Source organism: Hyperoodon ampullatus (assembly GCF_949752795.1).
Source record: "Hyperoodon ampullatus genome assembly, chromosome: 8".
Lineage (NCBI taxonomy): Eukaryota > Metazoa > Chordata > Mammalia > Artiodactyla > Ziphiidae > Hyperoodon > Hyperoodon ampullatus.
Genome location: NC_136921.1, coordinates 48,345,365 through 48,369,369, shown reverse-complemented (window position 1 = coordinate 48,369,369; position 24,005 = coordinate 48,345,365). Strand labels below are relative to the sequence as shown.

The 24,005-nt window shown below is 33.2% G+C and overlaps 1 protein-coding gene across 1 annotated transcript; it reads right to left on the bottom strand.

Annotated features, from left to right (window-relative positions):
• Nucleotides 1–215: 215 nt before the first annotated feature.
• Nucleotides 216–18,639, bottom strand: ZSWIM2 (zinc finger SWIM-type containing 2; the record flags this gene model as incomplete). Its single annotated transcript, XM_079710128.1, has 9 exons — nucleotides 216–1,028; nucleotides 1,957–2,110; nucleotides 4,162–4,271; nucleotides 4,973–5,057; nucleotides 7,959–8,210; nucleotides 9,309–9,519; nucleotides 15,443–15,483; nucleotides 17,042–17,118; nucleotides 18,475–18,639. 9 exons carry the CDS (start codon nucleotides 18,637–18,639, stop codon nucleotides 216–218), a joined length of 1,908 nt encoding a protein of 635 aa, XP_079566254.1.
• Nucleotides 18,640–24,005: the final 5,366 nt, after the last annotated feature.

Genomic DNA, 24,005 nt, shown 5'->3' with positions numbered 1-24,005 from the left:
TTCATAACATACTGAACATACTCATTAAGATACCTAATTCTTTAAGTCTTATAAGGAATGAGGCCATTCCCTTTAGCTGTAGGTCATTATTCATAGACAAGTCGGCAAAATAACAACAGAGAATATTTGTCAAGAGTATATAGCATTTTTATGTTCTACAAAAAATTTTTTATGTTAAATATTCAAATATTTTCTGATTTTAATAAAATACATTTTTATAACTGAACTCCTTCCAATATTAAAGATAGCTCAGTACTTTTTGTACTTAAAGGGTGAGATATAGGCCTTCTGGATAGATGACTACAATTTGGTCTAATTTTCCCCATACAATTATTATACCTCTTAGACAAACCAAGCTTAGTTGTACCCCAATTGACAATAAGATTTAAATCTTCTGGAAGCAAAGTATTTGGTCTCGTGTTGTCCTCTCTTATTTTATTACCAAGAGTCTTCTTTGAATTGTGGTTAACACGTTTACAGTCCTTGTTTATCTTCTGGCTTTGACCGGCGTGGTGTTTTTTACTGATACATGGGTTTTCCTCTCCAGCTGGATATATAATATTCTTGTGATCAACAGAAGGAAAAAACATTTCAGATGATATTTTTCCAAAGGATCCAGTGGGTAAATCTTGGATATAGCTGGCGAAATGTTGGCTAATTTTATATTCATAGATTGATTTTCTTGAATTTGAATCATCTACTTTGACAGAATACAGATCATCTATTGTTATATTCTGATAAGTATCTATTGGACTTTGAGGCGTATTCAACTTTTCAGAATTACGCTGAGGTATGATAGGTAAAATTCCAAGTCCATTTTGTTTTAATACCAATCCAGTACCAGGAATAAAAAGTTCTGGTTCTTTCTGTTTTGACAGATGAATGATGTTTGTGTTTGAAACAGATTGATGTGCATGTCCATTCACTGCTCTATCTTTCCAGATTAAAGGGTTATATATAACTTGTCCATCAATAGGGCATGAATTGCACTTGTGGAGTAACCAACTGTCAATACACTTCCTATGAAACTTAAAAAAAAGTTATAAGTTAATCAGAGATATATTATCTTGTTTATAATGTATACTATCCATGTAAAATTTCCCCACTTTCATTATTGTGTTACTTTTAACACTGTTTCATAATATTGGAAGGTAATAAAATTCATCAAGTTTTATGGAAATATTTTGAAGTTCTCTTAAAAATGTAATTGGTTAGAGACTGATCTTCATTTTCCACATTAAAATGAAAAGCCTTCTATGGATACCATTTTTGCAATTTCATTAAAAACTCACTACTTATTCAAGACATTAATTTCACTGTTGCTTTCTAATGAATGAAAATTATTAAGTAATAAAAATGTCATAGCCAACTAGAGTTGAAAATTGATATGATGATGGTAAGACATAACGTGACAAATCACCTTCTAGGGAAGAAAACAAATTATCAGTCATTATAAGTAAGGGTGACTCTAAAGCTATAAAAGTTTATTTATTAAAACAACTTTATCTCAGAAAAAACCTGGTTACCACTACATAGTGATTCAGCAACTTTAGACTTTGATTCCAGTAAGTTCATTTGAAATAATAATAAACTATGTCAAATTAAGCATTTCTGTTTCATCTAAAGAATCATAAAAATAACATTAAAAAGTTAGTATTCTATAAGCCTTTTCCTTTTACAGGTAACTAAAGTAGATAAGAGAATCTAACTTAAAGTGCCATTTTATCTTTCCTCAATAGTTTATACAGAAATGAATCCTAATTAATAGGAATCCATCCTTGGGGGGCAGAGCTGCCTTCTCAATAGTCTCCGCTCTAGCTTTCTGCACACACTGTCCAATTTGAACATCTCTGCTCATAATTCAACTAAAAAGTAAAAGGAGAGACTTAAATTGCCACTTCATTTGTGAAAACTGGCCCTACAGGGAAAGTCAGACTAAAATGATGTGACTTCTACCTTGTGAGTACATGGTAGCAATCTTGTATGCTGACCAGGATGAAATGCCTTCAAACAAAGTCGACACTGGTAGCCTGGAGCAAGCAGCTTATTATTCTTTGTGATCAGTAAGAGAGGCAGTGACCTTACCACGTGTTTTGGTGTGTAAACTTGGCTAAATGAGAATAAACAGAGAGACATGAATGGTCATATGTGATTGTAGATAAGGAAGTAATCAATAGTACAGGTAATAACCTCCAAATAAATAATGCGAATGAACCCAGTGCTTTCTAGAACTGAAGATAATAAATCTCGTACATTATAAAGTTACAAAATCTATTGTATTGACCTTGAACAAGATGGATCCAACTTCAACATCAACTTCATAAGGAACAAAATTTAATTTAGTCATTTCAAATAAAAATACTAACCTGAATTTTTTTGATTTGTACTTTTTAACATCAATGAAATCAGAACATAATTTTGGTGAGAACCATATACTCAAATTATTTCAGACTGAGCCAACACACAGGTTTGTGTTTAGAAAAATACAACCCAATTCACTCTGTCATCTGGTAGGAAGTAAGATACGTGGTAAAACATATTAAATATTCCAGGCTACTATTATAAACTGGTAGGTCATAATGTATGAGGAGACATTTCACTTGGGGTATATGCTTATTACTTCTGTATTGTTAGACCACGTTAATGAACTCTAAAGATACCAACCCCATTTTTGTACCAAAAGTACCAACAAACATAACTAAGATTACACAATGTAAATATGATGCCACTAGCAACTGATAAAACAATATTTAAAAACAAAATCTTGGTTAAAAGGTTAGATGCATTCTTATTATTCAAAAGTCATTCAGAATAAAGTTCAAATATATTCTGTAGAAAACTTTATACTTCTCATTACTCTTCAGACAAACTTTCATCATGCTACAAAAATTGCTTTTACCAAGGTCATTTAATTGTCAACTAAAAAGAATCTGTGTGTTTCTATTATTTCAGGTTGTTAATCACTTTAAAAAAAATCTTGAAACTCTCTCCTTTTACTTATTCCATTTTCTCTGCCTAGAATGTCCTTCTACCCCTAATATTCTCTTGTCTCCCCCCACAATACCTCCTAAACCATTAGTTATACAGTATATCATTCTAATAGGTTGAAGTGTGATACCCAGCCAGGGCCAAGGGAAATGGAGATGGAGAGACTTTGTATAGGCTCCTTTCATACCCACAAAGCATTTTATGCTCCACAAGAGTTGTGGTCTCTGAAGTGTGTGGAGCACCCACAGGGCATGGGCTAGATATCCACTGGGTTGGATAGAAATCTATCTATCTATCTATCTATCTATCTATCTATCTATCTATCTATCTACTATATATATGTGGGATAGAAATACATATATACACACATACATATGTATAAACAAGCACAATTTTTGTTTGGTTAATTCATTGAAATTGTCCCTTAAAAAATATTTCAATTTTATCCCATCCTATTAAAATGAGCTTTGTATATATTTTATAGTGTACCTAATATGTTAATTATACACGGTATGTTTAATTTTCTTTAATTGATACGAAGTATGGCAAAAGGTCTGGATGACTGTCCACTAGTCAGAGTTTTGAAATACAACCAATCCCCTTAGCATTCTCCTTCCCTCGGGGTGGAATAGAGGGCAATAAGGAAAGAAAGCCTTCCTTCCCATAGAGGTCATTTACGTCAAAGCAAATCTCAAAGCTCCCTGTATTTTTCCTTTACATAACATATATCAGTTTTAATTTTACATTTATTTAGATGATCACTTAATTGCTGAGGAAATTAGAGATCCCTAATACCTAGTACAATTTCTGGTAGAATTAATAATAATAATAGACAGCATTATTTGAATATTTACTGTGTGTATTAATTCATTTCATATGCACAAAATTCCTATGAGACTGGTTTTATAATTATCCCCATTTTAAAGATAAAAATGTGGCAAGGAGAAGTGAAGTAACTAGCCCAAAAGTTGCATAGCCAACCTATGGTTGTACTAGGATTGGATTTAAGCATTCTGACTCCAGAGCCTTGCTCTTCACTTGAATACCATGTCACCTAGTATATATAATAAGTACTCAATACATATTTATTGAATAAAGAAATGAATAAAACTTATCCGAACTGAAAAATTATTTAAATATCCCAAGAAATATGAATTTCACTGAGAATCTCACCCTTGCTTTTCTTGAAAATGTGGCATCTTTTCTATCTCATTTTTAATATCTATATATTTTACAGTTTCATCTGATCTTTTTTCCAACGATCTCCATTTTTGATTTCTCTTCTGTAATAGGTAAAAGGTGAATGTTATTTTGCAAATTGTGGAAGCTTTTATCTTGTGCATTAAATCAGTAGGCTGTGTATCAATAACAAAATAATGTAAATAAATACTCATCATTTTAAAAGATAGCTTTTTAACACATTAAAGAATTTGCAAATTATTAGTGAGTCTAATATACTGTTGCACAGCTCCTATAACATTACTGTTTAAGGTAAAAATATTTATCTATTAATCAATAATGGTAATTGTGGATGTTTTATCTTGTGTAGTAAGTAGAAGGTAGCATTATTATTCAGCATCAGGAGATACTTATTTACTTGTTAGATTCAAATGATAGCAATATAATTCCATGATGTAAGAAATTTTAAAACCGTAAATCGTTGTCAGTAGCATTATAAGTCATTTTGTAGTGTTGAGATCTTTTTTAAAATGAATTTTCAAGCTTGATGGCTGTAATTTCTGTCCTTAAGATTTATGTATGATATCATTACATATTTGTTATTGTGTTGGATTTTATAAATTACCAATGTAAGAACTGATTGCCTATAAATCCTTATGAAAAAGAGTTCTCCAAAAATTATGGTCTTTGGTTTTTATTCAAGCACAGTCAGCTCTATTCCAGAGGGTTACCTATTCTTAGATTTTACTTAGATTTACAATAGGAAAATACAAACACTATATGAAGTTCAAGATGGATACTGTACCTCACGAAATGTAAATGAGTGAGAAAGATGGCAGCAGCTATCAAAACAATCCTGGCATAAGTGATATTCTATACATTCGGTACACCTAAAAATGCAAAACACCAAAACATACAAGAAAAAATCCAATTATTCCGATTGTTTTTGGTGAAAAATTCTGGCCAAGATTTCCTGGGAACTATGCAGATATGACAAGGCCCAGCTTAAATCTCACCCCATATTAGCTTCCTGTTGCTACTGAAACAAATTACAACAAATTTAGCAGCTTAAACAACACTTTATTATCTTACAGTTTTGTAGGTCAGAAGTCTGACATGGGTCTCAATGGGTTTAAAATCAAGGGGTCCAGAGAATGGCATTTCTTTTTGGAGGTTATAGAGATCTGTTTCTTTCCCCTTTCTTCTAGAGGCTGCCCACCTTCCTTAGCTTAGCTTGTGGCACTTTCCTCCATCTTCAAAGCAAGCAATGCAGAATCTCTCTGTGCCTTTCTTCCATATTCACATATCCCTTTGACTCTCTTCTTTGTTGCCCTCTTCCACTTTTAAGAACTCTTGTGATTATACACTGAGCCCAGGCAATCCAAGATAACCTCCTTATTTCAAGGTCAGATGATTAGCAACCTGAATTTCATCTGCAACCTTAATCCCCCTACAACATGTAACCTAACATACAGGTTCTGGGCATGAGGATGTGGATATATTTGGGAGGGCATTATTTTGCCTACCACATATCCCTACCATGATGTCTTCCTGGAATGCTTTATCTTTCATTTATCTATTTTTCTAAGTTCCTTTAGGATGTACAGTCTATTGGACATTCTATCATTTGATTACCCAGTGTTTTCCTATATTTCATGAATGCTAGAGTTATACTTAGCAGAATACTTCTTGAAAACAGGAATTGTACTATATTCCTTCTCTGTCCTCACAAAATAGAAAAAGGTATATGTATAAAAAGTTTGCAATAAAAATCATTGATATACTAAAAAACTTAATTTTCCACAAAGCTCAATCTAAACATGTATCACTTATAAAAATTTTGCCACAAGCAGAGAATTTTAATTTACTTTCAGCAATATTCACCAAAAATAACATTTCAAGCAAATAAAGTTATTTTCTTACTCAAGTTATCAAAGACTTAGAAGGCTATTTCCAAGAGAAATCTGGGAAAATATATCCTTCAGACATCTTAGAAGCAGCAAGTATTAATTTATTCATTATTATTGTTTATACATACATGGAATATTCTTAATAATTAACATCAACCAATCAAAGCAATGGTGCGGTTTATTCAATACATCAAGTTATGCTGGGCTACAAAAAGTTAAGTATCTCTATATTTTAATATATATATATGATAGTTTTGGAATTAACTTCTTAAAAGGCAAGTAGCTATATTATGAAACTTTAATGAAGAGGAACTGAAAAGCTTTCTAGTTTACCTAATCTCCTACTCAAACCATTACTAAAACTCCCAGAAATAGTTTTTTCAGGCTAATGGCTGAAATGTTAGCATTTGAGGGAGTGGAAGGAGATATGGATGTGAATAATTGTGAGCCAAATGCGTAGAGAAGTTACTCTGAAAGCAGAGTGCAGAGCAGCAGGCAGGGAGCAGAACAGTGGAGAATGCCTGTATTGAGGGGTAGTAGGAAGAATCACCCTTGGGGACAGAAATAGCAGTCAGAGGGACAGAGGAGAGCATTGTCATTAACAAAATACTTAAAAGCAAGATTTGAGATCTTTTACCAAAGCCACCCACGCATTAACAATTTGAGGAATACAGCACTATAAAAACTGAAAATTTTACACCGTGGCTTTCACCTGTCTTTGTCACCCCCAGCTGTTCCTCCCAACCCACCTTTCCACACGTTACCTTAGCCCCTTATTGTTCTTACCCACCCTTCTTGAAAAAATTCAGATTGCCCCCAAAATGGCTGCTAATGCCAAATATCGTCTTTCCTTTTTCTAGAATTCTCTTTAGCCAACATTCCTGAAACTAGCTGAACACCTCCTGCTAAACCTTATAAAAATTCTGCCCTTCTTCCTCAAGTGAGCTTTCTCAGGCTTGCTGTTTTCAATAAAGACTTTTGCTAATGGTGCTCTGGTTGATTTACTTCTATGTGACACATTGAGAAAACAAAGGACTAAAACAGTTTAAAGGAGAAAGGTATCATTCACCATTGGGGGTGATTAAAAACAGGTTTATGTTTTTATGAGAGGGTTTTAAAAATATTAATTAGACTCATCATAATGTAATTCCAGGAAGAGTGAAAAGTAAACTGATGCATTTTAGAAAAAAGTTTAACAAAGACTGAAGCAAAATATTTTCTTCTTAACATACAGTTAAGATTTCAATTAAGAAAGCACAATATCCCAAGCACAGCAATTAATTGATGTTTTAGTGTGGAATTGTGGGAAAGTTTGAGGAATACTCAAAAAGTAATGAAAATTTCTCTCTCTAATAAGTATCTTGTTTTTGTTAAGGTATAAGATGTGAAAGAAAACAAAACATGCATCATTGCAGTTTGGAGTTGGGGAACTCGAGTTCAGTTGATCTAGTCAATATCCCTCTGGCTCAGTCCTAGGAGTTTTTGGCAATGACCTCATTGGTGGTTCAAAGAAAGTTACAGGGGGTGAGAGGTCTATCTAGCAGGGCTCTGAGCTTGGAAACTCATTTAGGCCAAACTACAAAGCCTGTGTTCAGAGCTTCCAAGAAAGGATGCTACTTCAGACTCTCAATCTAGACTGGAATGCAAAGCCAATACTCTGTGTGAGTAAAGAAAATAAAACAACTGAAATTCTTAAGGTCCTGGGCTGACACAGATCACTAGTCTGAAAATCCTAAATAAGTAGCCATCTTTAAGGCAAACACACTATATAGAGGAGGAAAAGAAGAAGCCTAAATGACTAGTACTCTAATGTTCAAAGTTTCCTAAAATTAAAAAAAAAAGTTAGACTACAAATTTATAATATTACTGATTGATACTTACTTATAACACTTCCCTTCAACTGGAAATTGTTGACAGTTATTACAGGGAATTCCAAGGTGTTTGTCTAGTCGCTCTTTCTCAACTGTAGCCACAAGTTTGCTAGAGTTTTTGAATTCCTCTAAAATAAGTTTTAATGGTGCAAAGTCTTTCCTACACAAGGGACATTTCAACATGGAAGTGTGTGATATCTTATCCTGATATTCAGCTAAGATCTTCATGCATTTTATATGAACACTGTTGCCACAGCCAAACCTGTTAGAAATAAAATCCAAGTTTACCATTTGTATACAGCAAAGTTATATATATATATATATATATATATATATATATATATATATAAATATATATATATATATATATATATTTTCTGTGCTACCATCTTTATTTCCTATAAAAATAGATTCTGAACTGATTCTCCAGATATAGCTTGATTACACACATAAACACTATTTTATCTATCTAATCTATCATATTTAATTTAGTACATCAGAATTCCAAACAAAATCTTTTCCATTTCAGTGAAATGGTGGTAAAAGATTTTGCATCATTATAATATTTTTATTTTTAAAGTGAGAATGCATATAGTCTTAACAAAAAGGAAAATTATAACAATAATTATTGTTTTTAAACAAGAAGCATCACTGAGAGCAGGGGTGTCACCTTATTTTTCTAGAAGTCACACAATATGAATGTGGTTGTACCCAATAAATATCTGCTGAGAGAAATAATATTTTGGGAAATAGTAATTTTAAAATATGCAAAAGAAGCAGCTATGTGAAAAAAATACATGTGGATGAAAATTTTGGTAAATAATCAGAAAAAAAAAAGAATTGAAAAGTTCAATACCAAATGGTTGCCCAAATTTTCCAAGTCCAAATTTACAGTGCCTTTGAAGAATGGTTAAGTACAATACTCTCAATAAACATTTATGTATAAGTGATATTTTGAATTATTTAAAGATAAAATTTAGAAAAGCTGAAGAGAATTTTTATCATTTTAAAGTAAAATAATCTTCACTTTCAGAAAAACTGTTTGTAACTACTCCAAGCCGTGGCATTTATTCATGTGTATAAAACAGAAACATGAAAATTATCTACTTTAATAACTTAAAGTGAAAAAGTAAATAAAGTGGAGTTATTTTTTAACTTTCATCCTTTAAAATGTAGCCCAGAAATATTTAGAGTTAGCATAGGACCTCTCACAACATGTTAGGAAATAAAAGAAGGCCAATTGAGTATAATTGTTTAAATATGTATTATTTTTCTATCAACATGTTTCATAACATATTACAAATATATTGAACTAGAATTTTTTCATAAGTTTCCAGAATCCAAAGAAAAATCACGTCACCTGCAAAAGGTGACAGGAAGCTTTTTCTCTAAAAGTACTTCTTGACAAATAGAGCATATATCATCTGAACTAATTTCCTTCTGTTTAATGTAACCATCTTCTTCAATCTGTGCATTTTCATTGTTCCTTCCTTGTTGGGGAGTTTGAACTCGATGAATCCCTCGAAGCAAGTTGCTAATTTCTCTTTCCACAAGACCTAATTGCAAAGCAGCTAACGATAAATTCCAAAGTATTAAAATTCAGTGGCAAATTGGAGACAAAGAAACAACTTAGGCGGAAAGTTAGGATTTTTTCCCCAAATATCAGAAAGATTGAATTATTACACTGACATTTACCACTTTTCGTATTCCTTTCAGAGCCAAAAGGTCAGAAAAGAGTCATTTATAAAAAGAATAGAAGTTATCTCTTGTTTTCCTGTTACTGAAAAGAGTCAGTGTAACCAGTGCATTATAAAGGTTTCAGATTAATTATATGAAAGTGTTCCTCCTTGGATTGGTGCTATAATCATCTCTTACATTTTGATCTGTTCTCTTGTTCATAAACAAATATTTATCATCATACAGGAGTATTAAAAGAAATGGGCACAAATACAGAAAGGAGAAGAGAGATTCGAGTAGTTAGTGTAATTAACATTTGTTAGATGAATAAATTAGTAAATAGATAATGAGAGATGAAGACACAGTTGCGCTTATTTTCCTTAGTTTTACGTCCCCACAAGTGTCTCGGTAGCCACATTCTTCATAGATTTGGTCAGTATTCCTCAGGACAATCTGTTAGGAACTATACTGCCTATACATTTGGGATACACAGTCTTTGAATTCTGAATTTTCTCCATCCTGCTGTCCTTCTAAGAAACGGTGTACTAAGTGCATATAGTTTTGATCAAGGCATCTTAGATTCCCTTTTTCTCTGGCCCATTCCCATGCCCCTCTTCTTTCCCTCTTCTTAACATAATTTAAATGCCAGCTGTTATTGGTCCCCTTGAGTTCTATTCATTTTATATATTCTTTAATACATAGAGATGAAAAAATCATTTGCAAGATAATGAAAAGCTCCGTTTTCCCTAAAAAGATTACCAATTAAACATTAACAATACTGAAAACATCACAGTTACATTTCAATACAGAAATCTCTGTTCCTTGTCTGAGGTGGCATGGCAGGTGGAATGTGGGAGGATATAATATTTTAATTAATCATTACTTTGGAGGATGAGGGCTATTTGTCACAGAGACACAGAAACATCTGCTCCCTATAGAAATGAGGAGGAAAATGAAGACAAAAGATTGTGCTTTGGGGGATAAAGATTCTCTAGAGCAGCAGAAATACTGAAACATAAAACTTCATAAGAGGAGCTGGCTACAAACTGTTCTATGTGGTATAACATGAATTGGAGAATAAAAGGGAGAAACAAAATCTTCTGAAATTAATTTGGAAAAATTAATGTATGAGACTATAAAAGAATATTCTTTCATAAAGGAGAGCAAGACAGCTAACCTTATCAGATATCATAATGTATTACAAAGAAAACAAAACTCACTATAAAAATTATGAAACAAGGATGAAAAGAAGCACTATTTCATAGCTGTTATTGAGATAACTAGGTAAAAATATGGAGAAAATTAAATTACTTCAAACCAAATACCAACCTCCAATTTATATCAATACAACTACACATGTATGCTATAAAGAAGAATAAAAATAAAATAGAAAACCTAGCAGAAAAAAAAATCTCTAAAATACTATGGAAGATAGACAACTTTCAAAGTACCAAAACAATATACATAAAAGTAAAAATGGTCAGATTTAGCAACACACAAAAATCCATATACATATATATAAAACAAAATTTAATGAAACCATATAAAAAAGAATTATGACATTAGGAAAACATTTGCAAAGAGGGGTAATCCCTATATTTAGGAAGAGTGTAGTTTTATCCCAATAAATAAATAGCCAGTTTAATTTACACATGTAGTACAAATATTAAAGTCAACAGATGTTCAATCTCATTAATATCAAAAGAAAAGTGAGTTAAAATCAAAATGAGGTGCAGACACAGAATAAATCTAAATAAAAGGTAATAAATAAATAGAATGTTACATCTTGTTTGCCTTATGTTATTTTCTCTTTTTATTTGAAAAAGTTATTTCAGGGCATTTTAGATTCTAAGCGTATGTTAGATGTATGGAAGAATGAAAACTATTTTCTTACTTAATTTACTAGGAATGAATAGATTACTATGAACTTTGTATCTGTTATTTTTTCCCACTTTGTGTGACTTAGTCTTTTTTTCTAATATTATAGAAATATTATTAGCTTTTCAAAATATTTCCATGTATCTTTATTTTCTTTGGAGACTTAAATATGCTGTTAATGTCTTCCATTTTATGCTTAAGTAATATGGTTAAATATGCCTAAAACATGAATCCAAAAAGCAAAGCTAGCAGAAAATTGATATACTGCTGAAATCATAAATCAGCAAAAGTATTGCTATAAAGCAATACCTATGGGTGACTGACATAAAAATATTAATACTTAAAAAGAGGAAAAAAAACTCGAACTCACAGATACAGAGAACAGATTGATGGTTGCCAGATGTTGGGCCAGGGGACGGCTAGGAGGTAGGAGAAATGGCTGAAGGTGGTCAAAAGGTACAGACTTCCACTTATAAAATAAATAAGTCATGGGGACATAATGTACAGCATGGTGACTATAGTTAATAGTACTCTGCTGCATATTTGAAGGTTGCTAAGAGAATAAATCTTAAAAATTCTCATCTCAAGAAAAAAAAAATTGTAACTGTGTGGTAATGGACGTTAACTGGATTAATCGTGTTGATCATTTTGCAATATATACTTACATTGAATCATTATGTTGTACACCCAAAACTAATATAATGTTATATGTCAATTATATCTCAGTAAAAAAATAATAGTTTTACTGCAAGATCCAGTTAATGAGACTTCAGGCTACACAAATAATTGAGAGAAGAAAAAGTTTCATTTACAAAGAATATAACAGGTAGTCAGAAGTAAATTAAATGCCTAAAATGGAAGAATGTTAAATAAATTATGATATACCATACACTATCATGGTATATCATAGTTTAACATTCACTGATGACTTGAATGAGAGAGACTACATAGCACTGAAAATATAAAGTAACAGTGTGTGACAAAAGCAGAACACAGAATTCCCACAGACTATTAGGTATACATAAATACAAGGTCAAAAAAGAAAAGAGAAAATAAAATGTTTATTATATCTTTGTGGTGGGTATTTAAAAAATTTTCCTAAATGCAGCTTTTATTTTATCCATAAATATTTAATTGAGAAAGGGACAAGATGGCATTTCCTAGACGTTGTATTTAGGAAAAACCATTAGGTAATGAAGCCAGGTTTTACTGGGAAGCATTTGTTGGGTGATGGAAAATAATATTCAGTGTTCAAAAACTGATATCTTTATAAAAAATTCCTATGTAATCATCTTTATAGGTCTTCAAAAATAAAAGAGAATCTCGGGTTTCTTGTATGCAACACTAGGGCACAAATAATTGTTTCCAGATTTGTTTTAGAAAATAATCTATGAATGATGTTCAAAATGCTTCTGCTTCACTACCTTCTTCTCCACACTTATGTACATACTTTACATAATATTATTGAATAATTGTTTATAGCTTTCTTTGAATTACTTTAAGTTTCAAACTTTCATTTAAATGATAAATTTCAACATTATTGAGACTTATACTTTCTTTGAATATTTGTGCACAAAGGATTTTCTCAACGTTGAGTAACTAAAACGTCTTTTAAATATGAGGTATAAAAATATTTTATTATAGTAGGAAATATAATTTTTCAAAATTAATATATAGGATCAAATTTAAACATTTAAAAAATTTCCTACTATATGGATATTTATAAAAAGAATAAGATGTGGTTTCTGCCTTCAAGAGCACAAAGGATATGATATAAAGTATTAGATTGACCCATATGAAATTGCTATATTTGTAGATGAAAAAATATTGGCAATTCATATGATTCAATTTATTAAAAAAATCACCTAGTAGAGTTCCTAATATGCAGTACAATAAATATTTGTTGAGTGTAATTGGGTAGAGCTGCACTGTTCAATATGGTAGCCATTAGACATATGTGGCTACTGAGCACCTGAAATGTGGATAGTGTGACTGAAAATTGAATTTTAAATTTTGTCTTATTTAAAGTTAAATGGAAAACTGATAATCTATAGTTTCTGGAAAATTTATGTTTATAACAATTTGGGTATTATATGAATTTATTTTTCAACTGAATATTTTATGATGTCTAAATGCAGATCAAGCATTTCCAATGAAAATATAGTGTCTGAGGTGAGATGCATTGTAAATGTAAAATACACACTAGATTTTGAAGGCAGTATGAAAAAACATTAAAATATCATAATTTTTATATTGATTACATGCTGACATGATATTTTGATGTATTGGGTTAAATTAAAATATGTTATTAAAACTAATTTTCCTGTTTATTTTTACTTTCTATAATATGTTACCAGAAAATTACATATGTGGTTCACATTATATTTCTGTTGGGTAGCCCTAGTATAGAAGCTTGTGAAAATGATATGGAAAATAGTGTAGATAATAACTAAGACTTTGGAGAGGATGTGAGCATTTAACTTCAGGTGTATACAATGGAGAAATAGAGAAGAAAACAATATCCACGAACTCATCCAACCTAATTATTGTGTATGAAGGGACTGGGAGAGAGGATGAAGTACAGAGTAGGTGACATTTCAGAAAGAACCTTTTGTCTACAATGTGAAGGAGAAAGCAACAAAGTGCAGGTGCTGGAAACAGGGAGGCTACAAAGGACAGTACTAAGGGCTGATGAAGGTTGAACAAAGGTAAGAATGAGGATGGGGAAGTAAAATCACTGTTGAGAAGTAGGTAGGATGTAACATAAACAGGATTTCTTTACGAGAGAAGAGGATGAGAAAGGAAAAACAAGGAGAATGCCAAGGTTTCTAGCTTTGGAGACTAAAGAAAAAGGAAAGCCAATATGTGAGGTAGAGAATACAACAGGAGAGCACATATGGGGGGAATTTACTATTCCAAATGCCTGTGGGACCTCCAAAATTGTGGTGCTCAGAAGGCAGCTGGAAATACTGGTCTGCTGATAAGATGTGGAAATCACTGTTACAGAGGTAACAGGTGGAAACAGAAAATATGAGATGTTTCTAAGAAAATGGGTAGAGAGAAGAATACAAAAGAAAAACCCTTGTGAAACACTAATATTAATTTATTATCTAGTAGGACTTTTAAATGTTAACTGTGTTTGTACTTATATAATATTTGCTTAAATAGAACCAATAACTTGAATTGAAAAAATTGAAAACTGATTATCACTTTAATTCTTTATGAATATTATAAACATTTATTAATAAATGTTAAATGCCTTTGCAGTTCTTAGATGAATCTAGTATAGGTTAAATAAATCTTTGCAGGAAACATTTCCATAATGATAGCATCTTTATTATAAAATGTATAAATCTAAATAACCTGTGATAGAATTATTTTTCTATCTCTTTTATTTTTGAGGACTCTAGAATTTAATTTTAAATTAAATTTCAAATTGAAAATTATAAAAAAATTCATATGCCTGACTTTAAACTCAATGGAGGTACTGACATAAAAACTATTTAACTGTAAAATACATATATTTTTTTGCATAAAAACTTGTCAGTAAACATTTTTAAATGAAATTATGTATCATGTCAACTATTTCTGGGACCTGAAAAATTACATTTGTCATTTTTCTCATAATTAAAATAAATTTAGATACAGAAACTACTGTAAATCCTTGCTTAGAATTCATGAGGGAAAGTTTTTCTACTGAAAACCTGGCCATTATTTCACCTCATTTTTTATTAAGTGCTTTTTAATGTGAAATGGCATATAAAGTTACATTTTTTGTTAAATAGGAAGAAAAATGTTCCAATTGTCTTAAATGTAACAAACTGTGTTACAGTTTTCAGATTGTCTGGACAATAACTGTCTAAATTTAGAATATGTCTAAATAAACAATTATTAAATTTGTTAACTTCAAATTAGTAAAAACACACAAACACAACTTACATTCATGATTCCTTGGAAGCCTGAATTTTTTCAACAAGACCCTAATATTCAAAAGTAGAAAAACAAAATAAAACATTTATTTCTGACATAACCTCAAAAGGTATTATTAATTTTAGAATAGGAATGGCATTACAGAATTTACATTGCTGAAAGTATTAGGGATAAATAAAATTCTCATCAGTTTTCTGTTACAGGAGTCATTAAATTTTTGTTTTAAAATAAGCATATGTGAAAAAACTATGATACATGGAAACAAAAGACATTTGCAGTAAAGAGATTTGGCAGAGAGAGTCCATGTATTTCTTTATGACATAGAGTAGCTCACAAAGAGAGGTTAGTGAGGGAATCTAAGTATTCACAGCACTCTTTTTAAACTTCCTTGGAAGTTTCTTACTCCTGGAAATGGAGGAATTTTCTGGATAGAGTAACAAATGACTGTTTTCCTATACATACCACTAGGTATGTATGACAGAAAAATACTTTCAAATATCACCAATTAAAATGGAATATGACTTTTTTTTAAAAAGTGGGAAATATATATTAAATTCTTACTTAAATATATTAAATATACTTTAGTATGTTAAATACTTGGATTATATTTCCATTAAGTTTATGGTAAACATACTGTAAAAAATTAGTTACATTACATAAAAATCAGAACAGAATGCCCTTGCTCTGAGGAAGCTGGCATAAAATAAAAATGGAAAAAACCTATTTTATGTATAATAATAAAACCAAATTGCAAATTTTGAAGGGACCATATTTTATATTTTTATGCTAACTAGAGCAAATAACTTGTGTTAGTAGATGCTCAATAAAAACTGATCAAAACAACAAAAACTTGGTAAATAAAAGCATTGAAAATAACACCTATATGTATATATACTGTTTTCTAACCTATAAAGAAAAGCATTAGAAATATGATACACACTTTTCTTAATTTCTTGTTTGATTTTTTTTCTCTTAAAATATCAATTACAAACTTTCTATAATAATATAATTAGTGATTTGTTGGTATAAGTATAGTAGGTAAACAAATGAGTTGATGTGGGTTTAAATTACATGGAAGGAATTTTTTTGTTTTTCATTTCTGGGATCACCTATAAACAGGTTCTGACTCTAGAGGAAAAATTTTATATTTGACAGAAGTAATCTTCAGCAGAGTCCTATTTCAATCTTAAAAGATTCATAGTCAAATGTTTATTGAAAAGGAAAATAGTAAAATTTTAAAATATCATAATGAACCATGCAATTATCATCAGTGATGTGAACAGGGGAGATTTTTTGTTTTATTGTTACATTTCACCTTTGTACATAATGAAAATCTAAACATTGATTTTTTTCTTATTAAAAACAATAACATTCCAAACATGTAGAGGTGGTAGTATGCTTACCTCACTTTAATTTTTAAACCTCACTTAATTTTTGGGATGAAATAAAATATCCAAAACGATATTGACAAGCTACAACCATTTTATCTTTAAGTTCTCCCAACACCAAATTTCTTTAATCTTGCAGTACTCAAGCCATGAAGAAGGCAAAACATGTAATATACCAAGATGTTCCTTTGTGGAAGATCTTCAGTACAATGTCACTTACCAGCATATATGCTTACAAAGTTCCCCTCCTTTCAGAAATATGGCACAATTACAAACATGAGGATTTCCTAGAGAAACCTTCAAAAGAAAAATGCACACTTAAAAACAAGTTCCAGTCAGTTTTTAGAGTTATAGAGTAAAATTAATAGATAATTGGATTAAAATAGATTTCAAGAGATATTTTAGTTTAGGTATTTTAGGTGACTCCAAAAGGTTGAACATAGTCTACTGGAACATCTTAATTCTTGACACAAGTCTGATTTTTCACTTCCTTATTCTTTGCCTTGTTAAACAAATTGCATTGTCAGCTAAGACTGTTTTTAAGAGACCTACATTCAGGCAAGAGAAAAGAAATGTAATTTTAAAAACTTGAAAAAAAATCTATAAATTTTTAACTGAAAGGAAATTCTACTTTGCAATGGAGCTAAAGACCTTTTGTAAAGTAGTTCTTCTGGGGTTTTTGTTTTGTGCGTTTCAATTGGTGAGTTTAATTTTATTCAAGAAAACTAATTTTATTCACCAAGTCTGTACTGCCTTAAACTATTTATTAAATGCTCTAAGGGTTATAAAGTGAAAAAAGGACGTCTGAGATAAGCAGCATGACACTAAATTAAAAATTTTCAAGTCAACTCCTGGGAGGTAGAGTGGTGGCTGATTTTTGAGTGGTGAGAATAGGATTTGAGAATATGAAATATCTGTGGTCTTTCAGCAAAATTAAAAAGAATTTTTATTCATTAAGACATTTCCAAGGAATCACCATTTAAGCCATACTTTAAAAGGGTCTTGGGCTTCCCTGGTGGCGCAGTGGTTGAGAGTCTGCCTGCCAATGCAGGGGACACGGGTTCGTGCCCTGGTCCGGGAGGATCCCACATGCTGCGGAGCGGCTGGGCCCGTGAGCCATGGCCGCTGAGCCTGCGCGTCCGGAGCCTGTGCTCCGCAACGGGAGAGGCCACAACAGTGAGAGGCCCACGTACAGAAAAAAAAAAAAAAAAAAAAAAAAAAAAAGGGTCTTGTTATAGCTTCAGACTGACTAAAAAGTAAAGAAAACCCGATTTTATTTATTTAGCAAATATATACGGCTTGTAAACAGATTGTACGATTTTCATTTCGTTTGAGTTACAGGGTTAGTGACTGCTAACGGATCTGAGAACGCACGTAAATGCAAACCATATATTCAGATAAAATGTCTCCCGTTTTTAAGCCCAGAGATCAAAGGCCATCATCTTAGAAGAGTTGGATGCAATTTGGAGTCCTAACCTCCAATAATGGAACTTTTCTAACAAATACTATTTCGCTCTGCAATGTGCACATCTTTAGAGTCTGGAACACTCGCGGGTGGGGTTCGGCAGCAAGTGGCCACATACAAGGTGGGCCTGGGGGGACCGCGCGGGTAGGCATGGCAGGGAGCCGAGGCGGGTTGGGGGCGGTAGTTACTCGGAAATCCCTGTTTTCCGGCTCTTCCTCTCTCAGTAGAAAGGAGGTGGGGCCCATCTCTCGTAGGAGGTAGATGTTGCTGCTCAGCGCCTGGTCTTGTTGCCAGTTGAGGCGGTCAATAAAGTGTCTTCGCCTTTCAGAGGCCTTACAGCTTCCGCGAAGCATCTTGTCTGGGTAGGGGCGAAGGCAGCCCCTCCGCAAGGCTTTCAGAGTCGCCCGCCGGTCTCCATGACAACCGCGTGCCCGCCGGTTGCCTTGGAGTCGCAGTGTCCCAGAGTGCCTTGCGCGGAGGTTTGCTTCCGCAGCTCACCCCCGCCTCCACTCCTTCCTGAAGCGACAATCCTGACTGTAGAGTGTTTCTAATACCCAACTGGCTGATTTAAAAGCGGGTGGTCAAAGTCATCGCTGTCAAATCTCTCGCGTTCCTTCTGCTGGTTCCTCGCAGGCGGGGGCTTGTGAATTCTGTGTTAGGATAGTCGCACAACCCGGTTACAGTTTGGGCTCTGGATGCTGAAATTATCCTGTGATGATTCATCATTTTTATCCGAAAGCCCAGAGTGACTGTTGACATTCAACAGTGTTCCACAAACATTTTCCGATTGCGTACTAGGTGCATAATCTGAATGAAGCGCTGGGGGAAGATCAATGATGTGGAAGACAGGATTTTAACCTGGGAAGTTAGACTCTTAAGTAGGGATGTATGTGTTGGTGAGGGGATGGTCTTTAAACGAGGGGAGCATCTTTAAATTGCATGTTTGTGTAGGGATGGGTGTTTGGGGTGGGGTGCGGAATCCATTGCCTCTATGCCCTCTAAATTTACAAATCCCAATTGAAGGAATAAGCTATGCAATGTTGACTCAATAGTTCAAATTGTCTATGAGCTTTGTTACTACGTTCTAGGGGGAGAGCTGTAATATAGTATGAGTCAAGTAAAGAAGCCATATTACTGCAATATCTCTTTAAGAAGTTGAAATCGGGAAATAGCCAGTTGGTGGTGCAAACATAAAGATGGGGGATATTTGTCCCATTTTATCATGGGAGGAACTCACAACTAGATTATGTCAAGAGCAGGAAGGAGAAAATGGCCAAAGGCCCCAGTATGAAAGAAGATGATGGAAATGGCAGCTTTCACATGTGAGACATCTGGATAAACAGCATCTAATCCTAGGTCTAAGGTTTTAACTTAACTAAATTTTATCTCTACTCTCCTATTTTTAATAATAACAACTAATGTACGTACTACCATACTGCCACTTTACCATTAATTTAATGGTGCTAGATGTTAAACCTTATGCATTAAGAAAAAACTACATATTGAAACCACAAGAACTTATAAATTGAATTAACTTTATTTATTAATACTTATAATTAAAAAAACTCCAAATAAATGACAGTCTACACTTTCTAAATGATAAGGTGAGTAAGGTTTCAGAGTGAAGGCACTTTATTCAACCACCATTTCCCTCTCTCTCCATATACACACATACATACATAATATATCTCCATATATATTACATATATCATGTATATAGTTATTTAAGAATGACTTTGAAGGGAACTTTAAGAAACAAACAATAACAAATAATTGTTCAAATTATCTTTGTAAATAAGTAAGTAAATTGTTTTATTTATAATTAGGTAATAATACTTGCTACACGTGTAACTGATAAACAGCATTCTCAAAAGATCGCATCTTTAAGACACAATTGTCATTATTTCAACTGAATATAGGTTCATAAATTCTATTTTGGGGAATGATAAAAGTAACAGTATTCATACTTTTATGGAAATTAAAAAAAGAAAGCACAGGTTGCTAGACAGAACTTTAGCTATAAGACATTTGTTTTTGTATCTCTGTTAAGACTTTAAAAACACTTTTATAGCCAGGTGACTATCCCATATGTTTGCTTCATCTCAAGAGTGTGTGACAGGGGTAATATTTTGCAAATATTTAAGAGAATTGTTCCCCTCCAAGTTCCATTTTGAAGCATAATGCCCTGGAAAGAGGGAAGTGGTTAGTGCTAGAAAGTCATTGATAAGCTTTGAATTACATGAACTAAGTTTTAGGCTCTTTAGCAATACAATTTGGTTATAAAAGACAGGAATTAAAAATTATTATAGCTACAGATTAAGATATAAAAAACTGGGCTTAGAGTATTAGGCCTGGGAATTGTATGAAAGAGAATGCCCTGAGGGGTTGGGAAGAAGAATAACAGAAGTCAGTGGAAAAAGTCAGCTGCCAATCTCAACATGGGTGGGTATGTGTGTGTTGGGGTAAGAGTGGGAGTAGGTGGAGGGATGGATTGAAACAATGAGCTGGGTTTGGGAAGACTGAGAATATCTAGGGTGTGTGTGTGTGTGTGTGTGTGTGTAGTAGTAGTAGTAGCAGTAGTAGTAGTAGTATGCTTACTTCTGAAATAGTGTTAGGGAGGTATAGGCTAGTAGGAAACTTGAGTTTCTAGTTCAGTGCCCTAAAACACGATAAGCAATATGCAGAGGTGCCAGTGGAAGACAGGTTAATGAACTGGAGGTAATGCCCTGGTTCTCAAGGGGTAAAGATATATAATGAATATAGGAATTTGTGTTTACCCCTAGAGAATGGTCACAAAAGAAGGGCAGAATACTAGTGGATACAGAGGGTGCAGAACTCAATGACTTCAAGACTGGAAGCAAATAGAACCAAGGACTCTAGTGGGAGGAACCAACATGATACCTTCCATTTAAAAAAAATCCAATAGGTCCAGCACAACTCAGTGATTACCAACAGGTGATCAACAGTGGCCACGCTGCAGAAGTGACCAGCAAGAATCCAGGGGACATTGTATGGATTCAAGGTCTCCATCTTTTGTCATCAGACACAAGGTTACATAAGCTTCACTTTCCTCAAACACTCATATACATTTGTGGAGAGAAATAGGTGATGGGTAGAAAACTGAAATGCTAAACATTTTATCCTTAATAGTGACCGAAGTAGCCTTAACATTCCTCTCACCTTGACTAAACTTCAGACAGATTTCTTCTGGACTTTAAGTCCCTGACCTCCCTTTTCTTAGAGCATTTACTTTAGAAAACTTTCAATTGTAAATTCTTTCACTGCCCGTTTGAGATGCAGATTTTCTCACAGAATTTTGCCAGTTTTACAACCTAGTAATATCTTTCTCAAGAACCTGCTAGCCATCCCTTTGAAATAGAATCAAGAAAGATATTCCTCCTATCTCCCAGTTTTTGTGGCAGCATGGAGCCTAACTTTGATAATCACCAAATAGCAAACATAAATGGTCTAATCGCAGTGACCAATCTTATCCTTAAGGTCCTCCAGTACTTTCCAACTACCTCACCAAAGGATTCAAAACTCCCACCTTTTGTTCCAGTATAGTTGAGGTCAATCTCTCTCCCCTGCTGTAATGTCTTGAATAGACTTCTTTGCCTGTTTACTCTGCCAGTGCAATTTTTCTTTGGCAATATATAACATTTATCAAAAGACTTTATTAAATCAGACTAAATGAGTTTATGAAGTTATGCTTCCCCCCCCCCATTAGGGGAGTAGTGGCTAGCAAGTGATTGGATCATTTATAGAGAGAACATTCTTCAATATTTTGCACATACAAGTCTAATATAAATTTGCAACCAACTATGGGTGTGATTGATACTATTGTTTAAGATGCAAAACTGAGTAGTTAATGTCAGATCCTTTTCAATCTGAAGAGCTTATGAAAATAATAAAAAAATTAAAAAGGTTTCAACCTCTGATATTAAAGTGAACTAGAGAGGGCTGAGATAGGCAGAGTTTTAAGAATGACCCCAATGACTTTTGCCCTTGCATAATTCCCTCTCTTGTGAATATGTCATGTTATATGGCAAAAGAGATTTTGCACATGTAATTAAAGTTACTAATCAGTTGACTGGGTTAATAAAAAGGAGATAATTTGCGTCATCCTAATCTAATCTCACAAATCCTTTAAAAGCAGAGTTTTCTTTGTTTGGTGGCAGAAGGAGAGGCCAGGATTAAAACGTGATTCTCTTGCTGGCCTTGAAGATGGAGGGCGCCATGTGATAAAGCAGTGGTGATGGTGGTGGTGGTGGGGGCTCTGGAAGAAGACAGCAACCTCTGACTAACAGCCAGAAAGGAAATGGTGACCTTAGACTTATAGCAACAAAGAACGGGGTTTTGCCAGCAACCTTAATGAGGTTGAAATCAGATTCTTCCCCAGAGCTTCCAGATAAGACTACAGCCTAACTGATACCTTGATTTTGGCCTTGTAATATCTTGAGCAGAGAACCTAGTCAGGCCTGCCTCAACTTCTGACCTACAGACCTGTAAACTAATAAATGGGTGGTGTTTTAAGCCACTAAGTTTGTGGTCATTTTTTACACAGTAATAGAAAATGAACTGGCAAATTTCAACAAACTACCAGGATATATATGGATGGAAAGTACTGACTGGTGAAAAGGGGGATAAGTGAAGGTATGAACATGGAACAGTTTACTCCTTGTTATCTGCCAGCATTGGATTGGACAATAGAATCACTCTGGCTGATTCTAAGTATAAAGAAATTTATTATAGCATATAAGTTAGCTTACAGAATATTTAGAAAGGCCACAGAATCAAGGTATGATCCCACTCTAAAGTGAGGCACTCAGGAAAACTGTTCACTCAATGAGATTTTTCCTTTGGAAATCCCTCCCAGTCACTCTAGAAGCTAAGGATTAGATATCAGTACCTCCGCTATTATTGCTACAGAAAAACCAAAGGACTTTTTAACTGTGATTGCTAGTTGGGCTGGGTGGTCTCAAAAACTTCTCCTCTGCCTTTCAAGTCTTGACAGAAGTTAGTCATGTCTTTACAATCTAGAGGCCAAAAGAAAAAAAAATCTCAGAAATATGGAAAGGGGGTATTAACAAATTGGAGAGCTACCAAAGTGGGTAAGAGGAGAGAGGTAAAAGTGGTTTGGCCAGTCAAAAGTAACACTCGGAGAATAAGAAAGAGCTTTTCAGTATTTAAAATGATTGTCAAATAAAAAGTTCAATAGAAGTTTTGAAAGATGAAGTCAATAATCCAGAATATAAAGCAGAAAGGAAGCAAGATGATAAATATTAAAAAGAAAGAAAGAAAGAGGATTAATGTAAGATGGACAAATTCAGACTATTAAGATTTCCAAAGGGCAGAATGAAGGTGAGGAAATTATCAAAGATTTACTAAAAGATATTTCCTAAAACAAAAGGGGAGAACTTACCTTCAAGTGGAAAGACCTTATCAAGTGCTGAGTAAAGATGAATGAATAATGATTTATATCATACCTAGATATTTGGCTAATACATTTCAGAACATTGAAGAGAATGAGAAAAACCTAACTGTTTACACTATGGGAAAAATAGGTACAAAAAGGCAAAAATTAGATAAGAATCCAATTTCTCATTTACATCAGGGGATGCTAAAAGAGTGGGAGGAGTTCTGAGGGAAAATGACACCAACACTAGAATTTTATATCTAGCTAAGTTATCAAACAAATATAAGGACACATAGGATTTAG